Here is a 15,351-nt window from a genome sequence, read left to right on the forward strand (position 1 = left end):
TTGTTGCAAGAGTTACAGAGGGTTTTGAAAACCTAAGTCTAAAGAAAGAACGTTTCTTTACTAATTATAGCATCCTCAGATTTGGAACACGCATTTCTCCCAGGCAGGGCAAGAACAGATATGTAATTAGTTTTCTCAATATCTGTGTTCCTTTAGAAATAGCATTCTACTAGCACTTCCAGTTCCTGACTGAATTAATCTGCAAAAGGATTTCCTCTTTTGTTAACGTAATGATGACAGGTGTGTGTGCGTGCCTCTGTGTGTGTGTGTGTATATATATAAAAATGTTTAGAGTGGTTTTCCTTCACTCAGAGGGCAGTACAAGTTGCTTTGTTTTCTCTTCAGTTCAGTACTATGTTTTTTTTTCTTCTAGGCTCCCTTTATACACACAAATAAAGTAGTACTCTCCACTGTCACAATCCTTAAAATCTGACTAGACCTACAGAAAGTCAGATTCTTGAAATTTATATATTTTAATGTCATGGTTTGATGGGGGGGGGGGGGGGGAGGGGCTCTGGTGGCAGGAGAGGGGCTTTGCTCCCTGTGACCTCCCTGGTTTTGGAACTGGGTTAGACTTGGTTCTGGCCACCAGATCGGACTCCCATCCCCCTGGCTCCCAGCGGGGCAGCTGCATGCTTCGGGCTGGCACCACCCACTGAGGATGGCGGCGGCGGAGCTGGCTGGGGAACTTGGGGAGCACCCCACTCCTGGGGTGCCCACTGGGCTGAGTTCACCCGGAGAGGACTGAGATCTGCAAGAAACAGCCGCATCGACACCAGGTCAGTGAGGATGGAGTGGGAGGAGGTGTGCCAGAGCTGAGTTTCCCCTGCAGCTGGTGGTGAGATGGCGGGCGGCCCCCCTGCAACCAGGACGGCCTCGGTGGAGTAGAGACCCACTTGCAGCCCGTGGAGGGAAGATGCCTGAGCCTGAGGATGGTCGCGTTGGGACGCACGACAAGGTAGAGAGGCATCTGGAGTCTGCGTGACGACCCATGCCGGAGCGAGTGGCTACAACTCCCTAAGTACCCGAGACTGTGGTAAAGCCCACACCGGAGCAATCTGTGGGGAAGGATTGCTTCCTGTGGGCTGGACTCACGCTGGAGAAGTTTGTGGATTTTTCCTCGTGAGTAGGGGATCCACTGGAGCAGGGGAAAAGAGTGTAAGGACTCCACCTCCTTTAAGAAAGAAGCAGCAGTAACAGCACGGAATGAACTGACCTGCACTCCCCCAGTCCCTGCCCCCTGCGCCGCTGGGGGGAGGAGGTAGAGCCGGGAGGAAAAGGAAAGGAGGGCGGGGGGGGAAGGAAGGTGTCGGTTTTAAGATCTGGCTTTGTTTCTTTTTATCCTCTCACATAACCGGTTTTGTTTCCCTTTGTCCTTTTAAGTAACCGTCAATAAATTGTTTTGCTTTAAGAAAGCCCAGTCTGTTTTGCCCAGGACCATGGTTCTTGTCTCAACCCTTAGTCCCTTTATTATATTTTTCTCCTCTCTGCTTTACTGGAGGAGAGACTGTGTGAGTTTTAGTTGCTGGATCGGCCCAAACCCACGACATTTATAAAATGGAGAAACAAACATGTTAGGAGTAGGCTTTTTTAAGCAACATAGAAAGAAATGAGGATTAGACGGATAAAGTACACAAATGCAATTATGAATCAACGGGGACTATGTCCCCGGAGACATATATGGAGAGACACAATATAGTTTGGCTAAATCTATGCAAGTCATTATCTGTAACCTCTTGTACTGGTAAACTGATACAGAAGTCATACACCGAGTTACAAGGGTTAAGTTTGTCATTCTAAAGTTAATACCCTTTATTGACTGGTGTAACTTTATGGAGTGCAGCTACTCACAGCATCACTGTGCCTCTGCTCTCTAATCAAAGTAAAAACATTTCACTGCTAAAGAGTATTCAGACTCTTGACTTCTACATTTCACTTCCCTTAGAGTGTAAGGCCTTTGAGGGGTCTGTATGGTACACATAATATTAAATGATGCCATAAGGCCTACCATAACACAAACTACAAATCAGTTGAAATGTTGGCAGTATTTGGAACCAAATATTGTCTCTTACAAGACTTTTCAGGTCGACCAGGAATTCATGTGTGGTTATGACCATACTGGAAGGGATCCATAGCCTGTCCCTCTGCACAGTTAATTAACTCAGGGAAACTAATATGACTGCAGAGATTCCAGTTCAGAGCTGTTTGCAACCAGTAGGCTTAGAGCATGGTCAGAGAGCTGTGCTTGCCCACAGCCTTACCGTGTTGGTGTAACCACAGAGTGCCTGTCACCACGCAACAGTCCGCCTCAAGGCTGTGTTCAAAGGATATATATGGAGAACGTTTCTTCCCTCCCACACCCCCCCAGCCCAGGAAAAGTGATGGTGAAATCAGTGTGACATATTCCTGTAAAAAATGTTCGCAGAGGTTTAATAAACACCTTACGTGAGGCTTTAATAAAGAAGAAATGTAACAACTCCCAGGAGTATACAGAACAGCTATGTTCCTATTAGTTCCTTCTATTTGCAAATTCAAAGTTTTTCAGATCTGTTATACTGTTTTGTAATTACTATTTCTGGCAGAATAATCTTTATCAAAGAATGACCTTTATAGTAGAGAAGATACTTTCTGTCAAGAACAATGACTGTAAATCAAGTGCTATCGAACATTTTTTTGCAGTTTTTACATAGACTTCTTGTTTTTGTGAAGTCATCTCAGGAGAATCAAACATGAACGTTGTTGAGTCTTCATGGATATCTGTGTCTTTAGAACAGCAGTATGAAAGTGTTTCCCTGAATGTTTTTGTGCTTCTTGACATGGAGGGCATTTCTTCTCTTTCCTTAAAAGAAATAATAGTATTCAGAAACATAGTAACAATGAAAGTCAAAATACAATAAGAGACTAGATGTTGTAGTGTTTTAGTATTAAAGGTTATGATGTTGGAAGTTCTGAAATAGTAATGTTTTTCAGAAATCAAACAATTGTTTAAACTTAACGAATGAAAAATTATAGTTCATAACGTACAGATAACACAAGTGACTCATAAAGCCGATATTGTTCTTTGTTTTACAGTGTTGTCCGCACATTTTCGGGTCTGCGAGCCATATACGGACTACAAAGGTCGCTACCACTTTGGTTTTCACTGCCCCCGTCTTTCTGACAATAAATCTTACATCTTCTGCTGTCACCATAACAACACAGTATTTAAATACTGCTGCAATGAGACAGAATTTCAGACTGTTATGCAGATGAACTTAACAGGGAACGCAGATGGATATATGCATAAGTAAGTAAATGAGTTTTAAAGTACTCTTCAGCAAACTGTTCCGGGCCTAATAACGTAGTCTGAGGTGTACTCAATGATGGAGGCAATTAGAATAATTGCACACACAGAGAAACATTACTAAAAGGTTTTTGCTGTTAACAGAACTCCTAAAAGAAAGGGTATTATAGCTTTGCTTTCTTTGCTGTGACATGCACTATAAACATTGCTAGGAGAGCATGTATGTAAAAGTTGCATATAAATCTAACAAATATAAAGTTACATATAAAAGTTGCAAAAGTCTCTCCCCGACCCCAATCTGATCCAAACTATGTTTAAATATATATCAGTAAAAATAAATCCCAAAGTTGTCTGTAGGGGAGTGAGGGAGTGAGTTGACATTTTCCGTATCAACCCAAATGTACTATTTTGAATCTCTGATGTTTTTAATATAAACCTCTTGTAATCACTGACCTTGGGGAACGTAATGTACTTGCTTATATACCAACATTGTGTGGTGGTCTTGCCTGTTACCTGGGATACTTCCATGTACTGTTGGGGCCAATCCTCTAAGATAAATGTCAGTAACTTTTTTTCTAAAGGACCAATAAGTAGCAAGTAGATCTTTGTTACCAGTTACCTATTTACGATGACAAAATCCTTGCTTGCAGTCTGTCTCCTGTTTAATATTTGACGTTCTGGACACACTAATCTGCTACGATTTCTCTTGGTGCAGAGGGGAACTTTCAGCTGATGTAAACGCCCAAGGTCAAATTCTGATCTATCTGCTTTCCCCTGCTGTTTTATTCTGATGTCCAGCCCCTCCAGGGCAAGGAAGGGGCAGGTTAAAGACAACTGGAATTCCAGTCTGTTGATTTTTGTTTACAACAGGGATTTTAGTGTTTTCTTCTGCAGCATAAAAGTCAGTCGGTGTGTTGTCGTTTGTTCGTGCGGAAGCAGGTGCAAGGCTGCTAGGAGACTATGATGCTGGAATACTGACGTCGGCTCTTTTAACTCACTGTGTGCAGCTGCGTCCAGCAGCAGCCGGCTCATGGAGTCAACAGACTGTCCTCTTCCTTAACAACCACCCCTCCTGCAGCACTGCCGTGAGAAGTTTGAATCTTGCATGTAGATGTAGAAGTTGCATGCTCTGACTTTACAGGTGTTGACGTAACCATCACCCTATTGTGAAGAAGTCTGTGCAGTGTAAAAGAAAGAAGAGAAAACACTCTACCCGTATAAGATACTTTTTAATCAATGTGGATCTATACTGTCTTGTTACTGCATGTGCAGCTATGTCCTTGAGGTGAAATTTCCTTGCCTTGGTCTTGTAGGGCATCTGGGAACATCATGAGAACATATCACACAGAGTACTGGGGAGATATTTTTAAGTCGACCAGGCCCATTAAAGGCCATCCCTTTTCTCCACCCTTTGTGCAGTCTGGAAAATCTGGAAACTGGTAGCACCCTCAGCTGAGGCTACCCAACTCTGCCAACATATATGCCTCCAGGCAACCTGGTGGAGTTTATACCCCAGTATGCCCCATGCATTGCATACTCCATATATGCTCCATGGTAAAAGTAGGATGTGCTCCCCTTTTGGTTACTGGGATGACCATGATACCATGGCAGCCATCGGATGCCTGCCTGAAGAGAGGTCCTCACAGGACTCTCAGTACAGAAGGGCTGTGTGTGTAGTCGCAGACAGAGCCAGAAACTGCTTCATGTGCAGAGTGATAAAAAGAGAGTCTCAAGAATGGACTAGTGTGGCGATTGTCCCCATACTTTCCCAGGTCTTTGTCTTGCACACAACAGATTTGCTTTATTTCTTCCCTTATTGTTCCGTAAACCCTACACCAACACCTCTGAGCAACCAAGTCTGCCTAACAGGCGGCTTCTTCACAGAGTTTGGGGTGTTACTGGCCAATTGTAGTTCAGCCAAGTAGAAAGCCAATGCTTTAGGCTTTTTCCATATCTCAGCAGCTACTCTGTGTAGCCATGGCCAGGGCTTAGTGAGGTAAGGCTCTTCTGTTCTTCCTTTCATCAAGAACCTGAAGTGGAGAGGGCAATCAGCCAGTTTCCAAAGCAGACGTGCACAGAGGAACAGGTACAGTCTGATTGCAAAATATGCCCTGGAATGTAGAACATGTCTCTGCCTCCTGCATTCTCTGTTTGCATCCCCACTCACATCTGTCTATGTACACACGCATGCACACACCCCCACAGAAATATATATAGAGCTGTTCATGTTATAGAGCTGTTGTGTGTGAGCAGTTCCTCAATGGGGAAAATGGTAATTTGGTATTCTACGAACTACAGTATTTATTTTAATGAAAATGTTTAGAGCATAGTATAAGTGTTACATTAGTTTCATTCAGCAATCTTTTTTCTTTTAAAAAAAGTCACCTCATTCTGTTGTGAAGGGAGAAAGAGCTACCTTTATAGTTTTTGTTGGTAAGATTCATGGTTGAGAACCCCCTGCTGACTGTTTCCTGTGGACATTAGCTATGTGCTGATCTTTTGTAAAGGTATGTGAAATCATGCTAAATACAATAAAAAGCTTCTGGAGATGTAGCTTAGAGAAGTGCAAGAGTGGAACCGATATTGCCTTTCTGTAACTTCCTGAAACATGGCTTCTGATAAATGAGTCAGGGCCAGGAAAATGAAGAGACGCTAACTTTCTGCATGAAACTGCTCCAATGTAGTGCGACAGAGGGAGAGAGATCTCCTCACACTGAGCTCACAGAGACGAGGAGAAAACTTCCTGATAATTTTAGTATGCCGCGGAGGGGCAGAAAGAAGTGATGCCTACATTAAAAACATTGTAAAAAGCATCTTGCTTAGTACACTCTGACTTAATTTAATGTAGACAATAATTTAACTTTATTTGGATTCTGATACATCCAGGGTTCACTTTACAGTAACAAAGTCAGCTCTTTGTTTAGATCTAATTTCACACACAACTGAAAAAAAATTCTGATGAAACCTATTGTACTGTGGCTGGAGAGAATTATTTAGAATATGGGAATAGCAGTGGACTGAAAAAAAGGATTATAGTTTTCAGGGAAGAGTGATTCAATGTTATTATTTGGTTTATTTCAATATTATTATTTGGTTTATTTTTCCCCTTAGCCATTCTTGTAATCATCAAAACAAATTTTTTGTTTTATAACACAGTTGAGGGAAAAAATTAATGAAATGACTTGCAACTTCTTTGTCATGGCACAGCTGAAAAAACACATTTGTCTTCTACAGTCACACAATATAACTATAGCTAGATTTCTTTACATTTTTTCCATTACTATAACAAAAGATTTCTGTGTTTTTATAAGTGCAGAGTACTGAGCTATTATATCTTTGTGATCCTGCAGATTAATCAGTCTATAATATTTTTGATTGTGAACAATTCATTTAGTATTAAATACATAAATACCAATTATGTCTAACAGACAAGAAAAATTGTGCCATGCAAAGTATTTTTCCATAAAACTTTGTCTAATAAGTTGTTTAACTGTTCTTAAAAATAGTATTCACTTGAATCTGGTATTCATATTCTCTCAGATTTTCTATTATGTTTGTTTTGGTGGATTATTAGCAGTAGTACTATGCTAGGGGTCCTTAATCTCATATTGGAGCAGTGTTACGGCAGTCTGTAATGCATCCATGTTTTTCCTTATCTCTTATTCCCGTTTTTCAGGGTTGCATGGCTTTTGCACACCACACTACAACATTGCACTGAAAGCAATGTGAGGATAGAATAGCACTATCTTTCTCCAGGTACATCATGTCCCCTGCAGAGCTGGCATTTGCTTGAATATCTCCTAGAAAGTCATCTTTACAAGAAAGCAAAGAAAAAAAATTATCAATTTCACTACCAACTGTTGGAAAAAGATGTAATTTAACTGGGAAGACCTCTTAGGTACTACAGTAACAGATTCTGCAGAAAAACACAGACTTGGGCAAAGACCTTGAGATAATTATAAAAACAAAATATGAAAAAAAATGCGTTTAAAGCGTACATGCAAAAGCTGCACAGATTTCCTTAGTGTTAGAAGTACCAAGGCGTTTGCCAGGATGGAAGCTTGCATTTCCTTGGGGCAACACTTAAGAAGTGTTACTATTGCAAGTAACAGCCCTGTTTAAGGAGAAAAGGGAAAGAAACAGTTTCCATGACCATCTGCCCACATCTAAACTCTGCAGCTATAGAATTCTGCTCACAATTGTTTTCATTTCTTGGATTTTTCAGCCTGAATTCCCAAATAAATTATTTTCTGTTCATGTGCTGCACATAAAAAAACAAGCAATTCTTCTAAAAAATATAGGCTGAAACTTACCTGCTTGTCTTCTGTCTCGAAAAGTTAGTGAATTAGATGGAAGGAATCACATGGGTAAGAATAATAATAAAAGAACCTGTCTTTTCATTTGTATGTAGGGATGTTAGAGAAATCTAAACAGGATTCTGTAGATGGAATAGGAGTAAATGGATGGTAAAACCATTTATTGTTCTTGAAGAGCCCGATTCAAGGCTCACTGAAGTCAGAACAAATCTTTCCGTTTACACAAGTGGGCTTTGTATCAAGGCTATACCATATATACATCTTATTTCTATAAAAGATGAAGTGTCTTAAAATAATAAGCTACTAAGCTTTTCTGATAGGTCAATGAATTATCCTGTTTCACTAAGAAGCTAAAAAGAAATTGACTTGTAACTTTTACTCCAGATTTAGCTTTTGTTTGTGTGCCAGCAGCAGCGGAGGACTGTGCTGCATAGCTTTAGAAGTCATTTTCGGTGTTATATTGCTAAACCTTGTGTTGAACATAAACAGAAACCTCCAAAATGACTGATTGAGAGGGACTGGGGCAGTAGGCACTGGCAGAGCAGGGCAAGCTTTCCAGCTGGCGTAGGGGAGAGGAGATACAACCACACCAAAGCAACTTATTATGCTCGATTGTCCCTGCGAAGGAACAAACACCTATAACTTGAATCTCAGTAAGTTCAGAATCTGTTTACACTTTATTTTTAGTTGAAATGAAATTTCTGCACAAAAGTACAGGAAAATCAGATTGCAAGATGAAACTTCTACCATAAAATCATTCAGTTCAATGAAATGAGAGCGAGTCCTGGGAATTTTTTGATTCTCGGTTCTGTGTCTCTGGCCTTACTGTTATTGAGTGTAAGGAATATTGTTTATTTTCTGGTTAAGACATCATAATTTGTAGTGAACTTTTAATTTTCACTATAATTAGTAGCCATCAGCAAAATTATTTTCTATCATCTTAATAGTCTGAGAAACAGGAAACATCAAAGTATAGAATTTCCCTCTGTGTACAAAACATACCACTTACTAATTTTGCTTATGATTTTCACAAGATCTTTTTGATAGTGCTGTTGTCCCACTGTCTGTTCGTTAAAGTCAAGCAGTCTTTCATTTGGTACTTTTAAGAAACAGATGTTATTTAGAAGGAGCAGATGGATAACTCACATATGGCATGATTAATAAATTGTTGCTTTAAATTACAATGCTCAAAGTAGCTCTAATTTTCACTAACCAAAATCTGAGTGAGTGAAACTAAATACCTAAAATACAAACAAATTCTTTTGAGTTAACTATAAGAAATGTTCCTGCCTCTCACATTGTTGCCAAAACAAAAATAACCTGTTTTCTAATATTTCCGTTCTTGCTATGGCTCAAATACAGCTCACCTATTTGTAAAATGGATCCTTTTGGGGTTAGTGATGAAGAACAGGATTTGTGACAGTGGGTTTCTTCCTGACTTCTCCAGCCTTCACTTCCCTTTTATTTATATTAGCAGAAAATAGAAGTTTACCCCAATGGGAATAAATGAACCGAAAGTCAAAAGTAGCACTGTTGAGAAGCCTGGATTAACCAGATCCTGTTATACTTTCAAGTGCCTGGTCTGCAAAGATTTTAATGCATTACAAAGGTCTGCCCACTGTTGTGTGAAGTTAGGCGTGCATGTGTAAGTCTTTAGTAGAGGCAAAGACTCTTGAGTTAAGGGTTTTCAGAAGCACTATATTTTGTCTATTTCCAATCCTCCTGGAAATTTACTGAAAATCTTTTAAAATCCTATGCTTTTGTAATCCTAAAGTTACACAGGAAGGGACCCATTAACAGCTCTGACCTTCCTCTTGTTACTTACAGTTATTTGCTGTGGAACCTCATTTAATCTAAGTACGTTATGTCTGTGTAGTGGAAAAATCATTCCTTGGAGAGGAGAGTCAGTCTCCTTAAGTGCTGACAGGCAGCAACACAGAAATCAAAATTCTGATGTCTTATCTGATTTCTTGTTTCAAATCGTGATTTTTTTTTTTCAGGTACAAAATGAGAGAATTATACAAAAGTTTAAATGGAAGAGAAAGTTCAAAGCAGAGACTTGAAATGTTTTATATCTGAAAAGGCTTGGGACGTGTTTTTAAAATGTCAAAACATCTTTCTGGCTGCATCTATAATCTGTGTTCTCAGCCTTTTTTCTTCTCACAGCACTTCCATTTTGATCAATGTTCTGATAAAATACAGTTCCCTCAAATTTTCTCTGAATGTCTGTGAAAGAGAGCATGGTTGAGTTTTATTCAATTTTATTCATGAAAGTTCAGGTCCACGTAGATGTGCGTTGCCCATCTATTACTTCAATATAATTTTTTCCAAGACTGTCTTCCTAATGATATTTTTTACTAGTAACCCTTCTGCGTGCTCTTGTTTTTACAGTCTCTGGTACACAATACTTCCACGTTAGCTCATAGGTCTAGATTAGCCTTCTTCACTGTATACTTCACAATCTCATTTGTACTCCTTTCTTTCCTTCTCTGTTCTGACCTCATCCTCCCCACTCACACAGTTTCTAGTCCAAATTACATTTACACCTGACAGTGATTTTTCTTATAATATTGCATCTCCAGCAGAGCTTTAGCACTTCTTGCCCTTTTTGATCTCCAAATTCTTGACCCGTTATACCTTTTCCTCTCCCCCTCCCTGTCCTTTTCTTTTAATGTCTTTAGTCACCTGTCATAGCTTTACAGCTCCATCCACCGTGTCAGCAGCTGGTAGTTTTCATGGCCTTTTCCTACATATACATTAAAACTACACCAACATCTACATATAAATGTAGTACGTATTTTCCTTCCTGTGGAATGCGTTGTATAATATGATCTTGTCAGTGTTCTTCCTTCCTAAATTTATTACCAGCAAACTTAACAGATCTTTAGCAGTTGCTCTTGAAAGCCTGAACTTCTAATAGTATCTTCTGTATCCAGCAACAATGAATTACCAAATTCAGAGCAAATCCAAGCACATTAAACACCTTTTAAGACAAGTGGTTTATAGTACATGTCAGCAGTGAATGTTTTCAATAGTATAGACAGCCCTCGGTCTCAATTATTACAGCATATTTTCATATGGTTAACCCTCACTCTCCTAAATGCCCTGTCACTTTCAGTAGGGTGACTCTCTGGGAGTGAGAATTTGCAGAATAGGACACAGGACCCATCAACCATGTGCGTTTCAGTGGTCTCACTTAAAGCGTTGAAGCTAATCATACATCAAATTTATGTGCTGTTACAAGTACACAGATGAGAGAAATAAAAATGTTTGTAAAACAGGGGGCCTTAGTTTTTAAAAACCTCCCGTGTCATGCATATAGCAGTATTTAGAGAGATTAAAATAATAAATAATCTTTAATGACACATGCTTTAAAACAAAATTGTTGTTTCATCCATCTATATATTGTATTTATATATTTGAAGAAACAAGCAATCTGGGTAAACTAACACAATGATCATTGTAGATATGTAACTTTTTTGTTTCCCTTTTTTTTCTTTCACAGCAACTACAGTGCACTGTTAGGAGTGTGGATCTATGGCTTTTTTGTGGTGATCTTGCTGGTACTGGACCTTTTATATTACTCTTCAATGAACTATGATATTTGCAAATTTTACCTGGCACGGTGGGGAATCCAGGGAAAGTGGATGACACAGGGACAGAGCCGATGGATTAACCCTGCTCAGGATCCAAGCCAAGTACAGACACAGCCTCAGCCAGAGACACAGCCTCAAACTCAGCCACAGCCTCAAACATCACAGACAGTACATACTTTAAAAGGAGATGCTTTAAGCCCACCCCTGATGTCTTTTCAGAGTACATCTGCCTGGTAAGTAAGTTAAGCCATATTGGGATACATTTTTTGTCTCTGTTGTTTTGTAGTGAGAACAATCACCTGTATTTGGAAGTGCCTGCAAATTCAGGCTGAATGGCACCATTTCTAGCACATTATTCTTTATATCATGAACTGTCTTACAGAATTACTGCTTAGGAGTGATTTCTTACTCTGGAAAATATTGTCGTCTTTTAATACTATCCTCAGAGAAATAGATGCTGCCATTTTTCAGTGCTAAATAGCTTTACTACTCTGTGGTACAAATAAATGATATCTTTGTCCTACATAGATCATTATAAAATTAATTTTAATCTCATGTCACAGACTAATTGCTATGTGTATCTATGTATCTGTTGGTCTGGTTTTAAAAGATTGTATAAATAGCAACACTGCAATAGCTTCAGTGTGAGATGTCACAAATCCACACTATTTGTAGCATGAGACACAGAAACAACGTAAGAACCAGGTTAGTCTTTTTTTATATGTGTAGCCAAAAAAAGCATAGCTTCTTCTCGTTTGACAGAATGACACAAGTGGGCTACTGTAAAGTTAAATGCTACAAAACCTGCAAAAAAGCCCAGACAGAATGGGAGACAGATATTTCAGGAGTAGGCAGAACATGCAATATAAATAGAAAAAAATAAATACTGATAGCCATGGGACAAAATGACATTGAATGATTTTGGACTGGTTTTACCAAAGAAAACAGAAGCAAAGGAAGAGAGTTGAATAAAGCAATACTCTGAATAAGGTGTCCAGAAAGGCAGGGACTTTTTTCTTGGCAAGAGAGCATAAAGATTTGGAAGGGGGCAGAGAGTCACTAGTGTATTTTAAAAATTTTCCAGAAGGCTGAGTGCTGAGTTTTGCAAAATAAAGTGATCTAAGAATGAGTAAGGTGAAAAAGATGACAGCAGTTCCTGAAGCTGTAGAGCACGTAGAGCCACAACGTTGATCTTGGTCTGAAACCTTTGAGTACCACTGTGTTGCAGATGGCGTGATGATAGCAGTAGTCCTTTTATTTCATAACTTGCTATTTAATTTTCAGTGTAAATCTAGAGCAAATAGGGTTGAAGACTTTTCATGACAGAAAAGGTAGTGATAGTTTGACCACAGACAAGGATCAGTGAAAGAGGTCTTTTGGCATAGTAGCTGGTACTGGATGCATCCAGTGCAGATCAGTCTTAAGGACCATTCTCGCAGACCTTGTCCAAACAGAAGAGTCTAACAGTGCTACTTAAGATAGAGACTTGCTTGTGCTTAGTTGTAAGCACTCTTCATTTCTTCTTCCTCTTCTCTCCTTTTTTCTTCTTCTAATTCCTTCAGCTTTTTTGCACGTTGATTTCCCAGTTTTCAGTCAGAATTGTCATACAAGTTAAGACCGATATTTGTAGTACAATAATTGGTTTTTAGCTTAACACACGTGTGTGTATATAAAAATGTAATGACTGCATGAATATATATATCTTAGAAAGTATTAATCTAGTTATACCAGTTGGTAGTTCTGCCATCCTATTACAAATTAAAACTATTCAATAATTCTTGAAGGATTCTTGGTCACTTTCCATTACTGACTTTTGTTTTTCTGTTTCTTTGCTTTTTTTGAAGCGTTAAGCGGGAAATGTATGTTAGGATAAGGTGAGCATATCCCATATGCTCCTCTTCCTGTGTTTGCAGGAGATGAGCATTGATAAGTCACTCCAGTAACCCTCACCCCTTCCCCAGTGAACCGTCTGTCTGTGGTCCCCTCAGTTCCCATAAAATTGTTTCTTTTTTTTCTAATCCTTTCATTGCTCACTGGAAGAAATAACCATATTTATCCCTTGTATTTCAGCATGTAAAACACTGCAAGAGATGCCATATTTTCAAACTTATAACCTGCAGCTTTTGAAACTCACAACCCCTTAACTACGTGCATAGATGACCTAGTCTGAGTTGGATATGTAAAAAATACCAAGAAAAAGGTAGTAGGCACTGGTGATCACAGGTAACGTGTTTAGCATGTGAAAGAGGTTTTTGAGTGAAGAGCTCCCTCATAAAACGACCGACTTATGCACTACAGCAACTGCTAAGGCAGCGGGGAGTAAGAGGAGGTTGCCTGGCTAGTTATTTCGCCATTAGAAAACCTGCAGGTTATATACATGAAAATATGGTAATTTTGCCATCTAGAAATTAAGCTCAGTTTCAGAGTCCGGTTCTGATGCGGTCTATATTTGATGAGTGACCTCAGTGCTGTCTTCTCAAAAATGTAATCATACTGTCAGTGAAGAAGTGCAGTGGAGTTACTAGATTTGTAATTTCTATTCCTGTTTTTAAAATTGCCTTATCTATTCATATCTTTTTGTATTTTATACCTGAATTTCCATTATTCTAGATGATGACACCAACCCCTTAGATGCTTTGCTAACAGCAGATTTCCAGGCTTTTCCCTCCACAGAGAAAAGAAGCATTTTTCTTTAGCTACTCACAAACACACTTATGTGTGTGTGTATATATATATATAGGTGGTATCATACCAGAAGAACAGTTCCTGTTTACAGACAAGCTTTCTGAAAACACAAAATAGATTTTTTTAATCCTGTGAGATATGCATATATGTCAGGGCATAAAAGCTTAAATACTGTTGGAAACATTTTCCAAAACAGTTTGCAAGTTTTCATGATGACAGATGTGTTGAAGTTGTTAGCTTTCTGTGCCACATTTATCCTAATACATTTAAAAAACATGCCCATTTTAGAAGACACTACATGATGATAATAGGAAAGTGATTCTTGCACATCAAGAATTGCAGCAACACCAAAGACTTTGAGTATCCTTATTGCAGAGAACTGACAGTGTAAAAAACTGTCCCAAGACAGACGGCAGGATTAACCTATAGTTTGTAAAGCAGTCTGGGATCTTCTTGGATTAAAAAAAAATGATGTAAGCGCTTTTTATTTCATTATTTCTTTTCTTGTTCTAGTTTAAATGCTATGAATTGGCAGTGAAACCAGTGACTGAAACATATGTTAGAAGGAAAAATCAAGCAAGTCATAGGATATAGTGTGTAGAACCATCCCCAAGATGTTTAAACATTTTGTCATAGCAGATCACTTTATTATTTGCTTGAGACAAAGAGGACCATGTATAGCCATAATATTATTATAACTAAAGAAGTCTGGAATCCATTATACATGCTGCTGGCTGCTCTGCAGAGGGTTTGCAGTGTTGTGCAAGGACAGGAAGGAAAATCATTAATCTCGGAAACATCGAGCCTGATTTAGAATAATGTTGCTTCATCATGTAGTGTATAGATTTTGCAGCCCAACTAATGCGGATTTCTTCTTCAGTTTGGAAACCATCTGAGGGCTGTCCAACGGCCTGTGTGGTCTGAAGGTCCTGGTGGATGTACCTTCCGGCACCCAAACACCATGACAGACTGCGAGTGAATAACCTTAAACTGCTGTGACTTGCCTCATGGTGGTTCCTCCAGCTCGTCGCTGGGGTGCATGAGCTGGGCCCTTCCCAGCTCCCTGTTCCGTGTGAGAATCCGCAGCCTGGTTAGCCTGAGCAAGCTTTTAAGAGCTGGAGATCAAACAGCAACAAGCAGCAGGCAAGTTGTTACTACTGCTCAACAAATTACAAACCAGGGAGGTGATAGAATGAAATAGCGTAAGTTGAGGAATCAAAATCCTAACTACTGAAAGCACTTGTTCTCACAACCATGGGAATATTATTAATTAGTAATGACTAAAAAAGGTCAGACTAGCAAGGAAGATCACATAAGAGGAAGCGTGGGCCAGGGCAGCCTGGCAGAGTTCTCCAGATTGTCCGTGGCTGTGCTGTGTTCCAGATATGAGAGTGGAACAGATGAAGCTGATCTCTTGGCCACACTCTGGTGATGTTAAACTCCTCGCTGCCACCCTCATGGATGCACATGG

The 15,351-nt window shown here is 39.4% G+C and overlaps 1 protein-coding gene across 1 annotated transcript; it reads left to right on the top strand.

Annotated features, from left to right (window-relative positions):
• Positions 1-230: 230 nt before the first annotated feature.
• On the top strand, positions 231-14,418 carry SHISAL1 (shisa like 1). The gene is made up of 5 exons (XM_086610766.1): positions 231-240; positions 3,073-3,286; positions 11,105-11,428; positions 13,040-13,069; positions 14,394-14,418. Exons 1-5 carry the CDS (start codon positions 231-233, stop codon positions 14,416-14,418), a joined length of 603 nt encoding a protein of 200 aa, XP_086466892.1.
• The last annotated feature ends 933 nt before the right edge of the window (positions 14,419-15,351 follow it).

This window comes from Tauraco erythrolophus, chromosome 4, assembly GCF_009769465.1.
Source record: "Tauraco erythrolophus isolate bTauEry1 chromosome 4, bTauEry1.pri, whole genome shotgun sequence".
In the NCBI taxonomy this organism is placed as follows: domain Eukaryota; kingdom Metazoa; phylum Chordata; class Aves; order Musophagiformes; family Musophagidae; genus Tauraco; species Tauraco erythrolophus.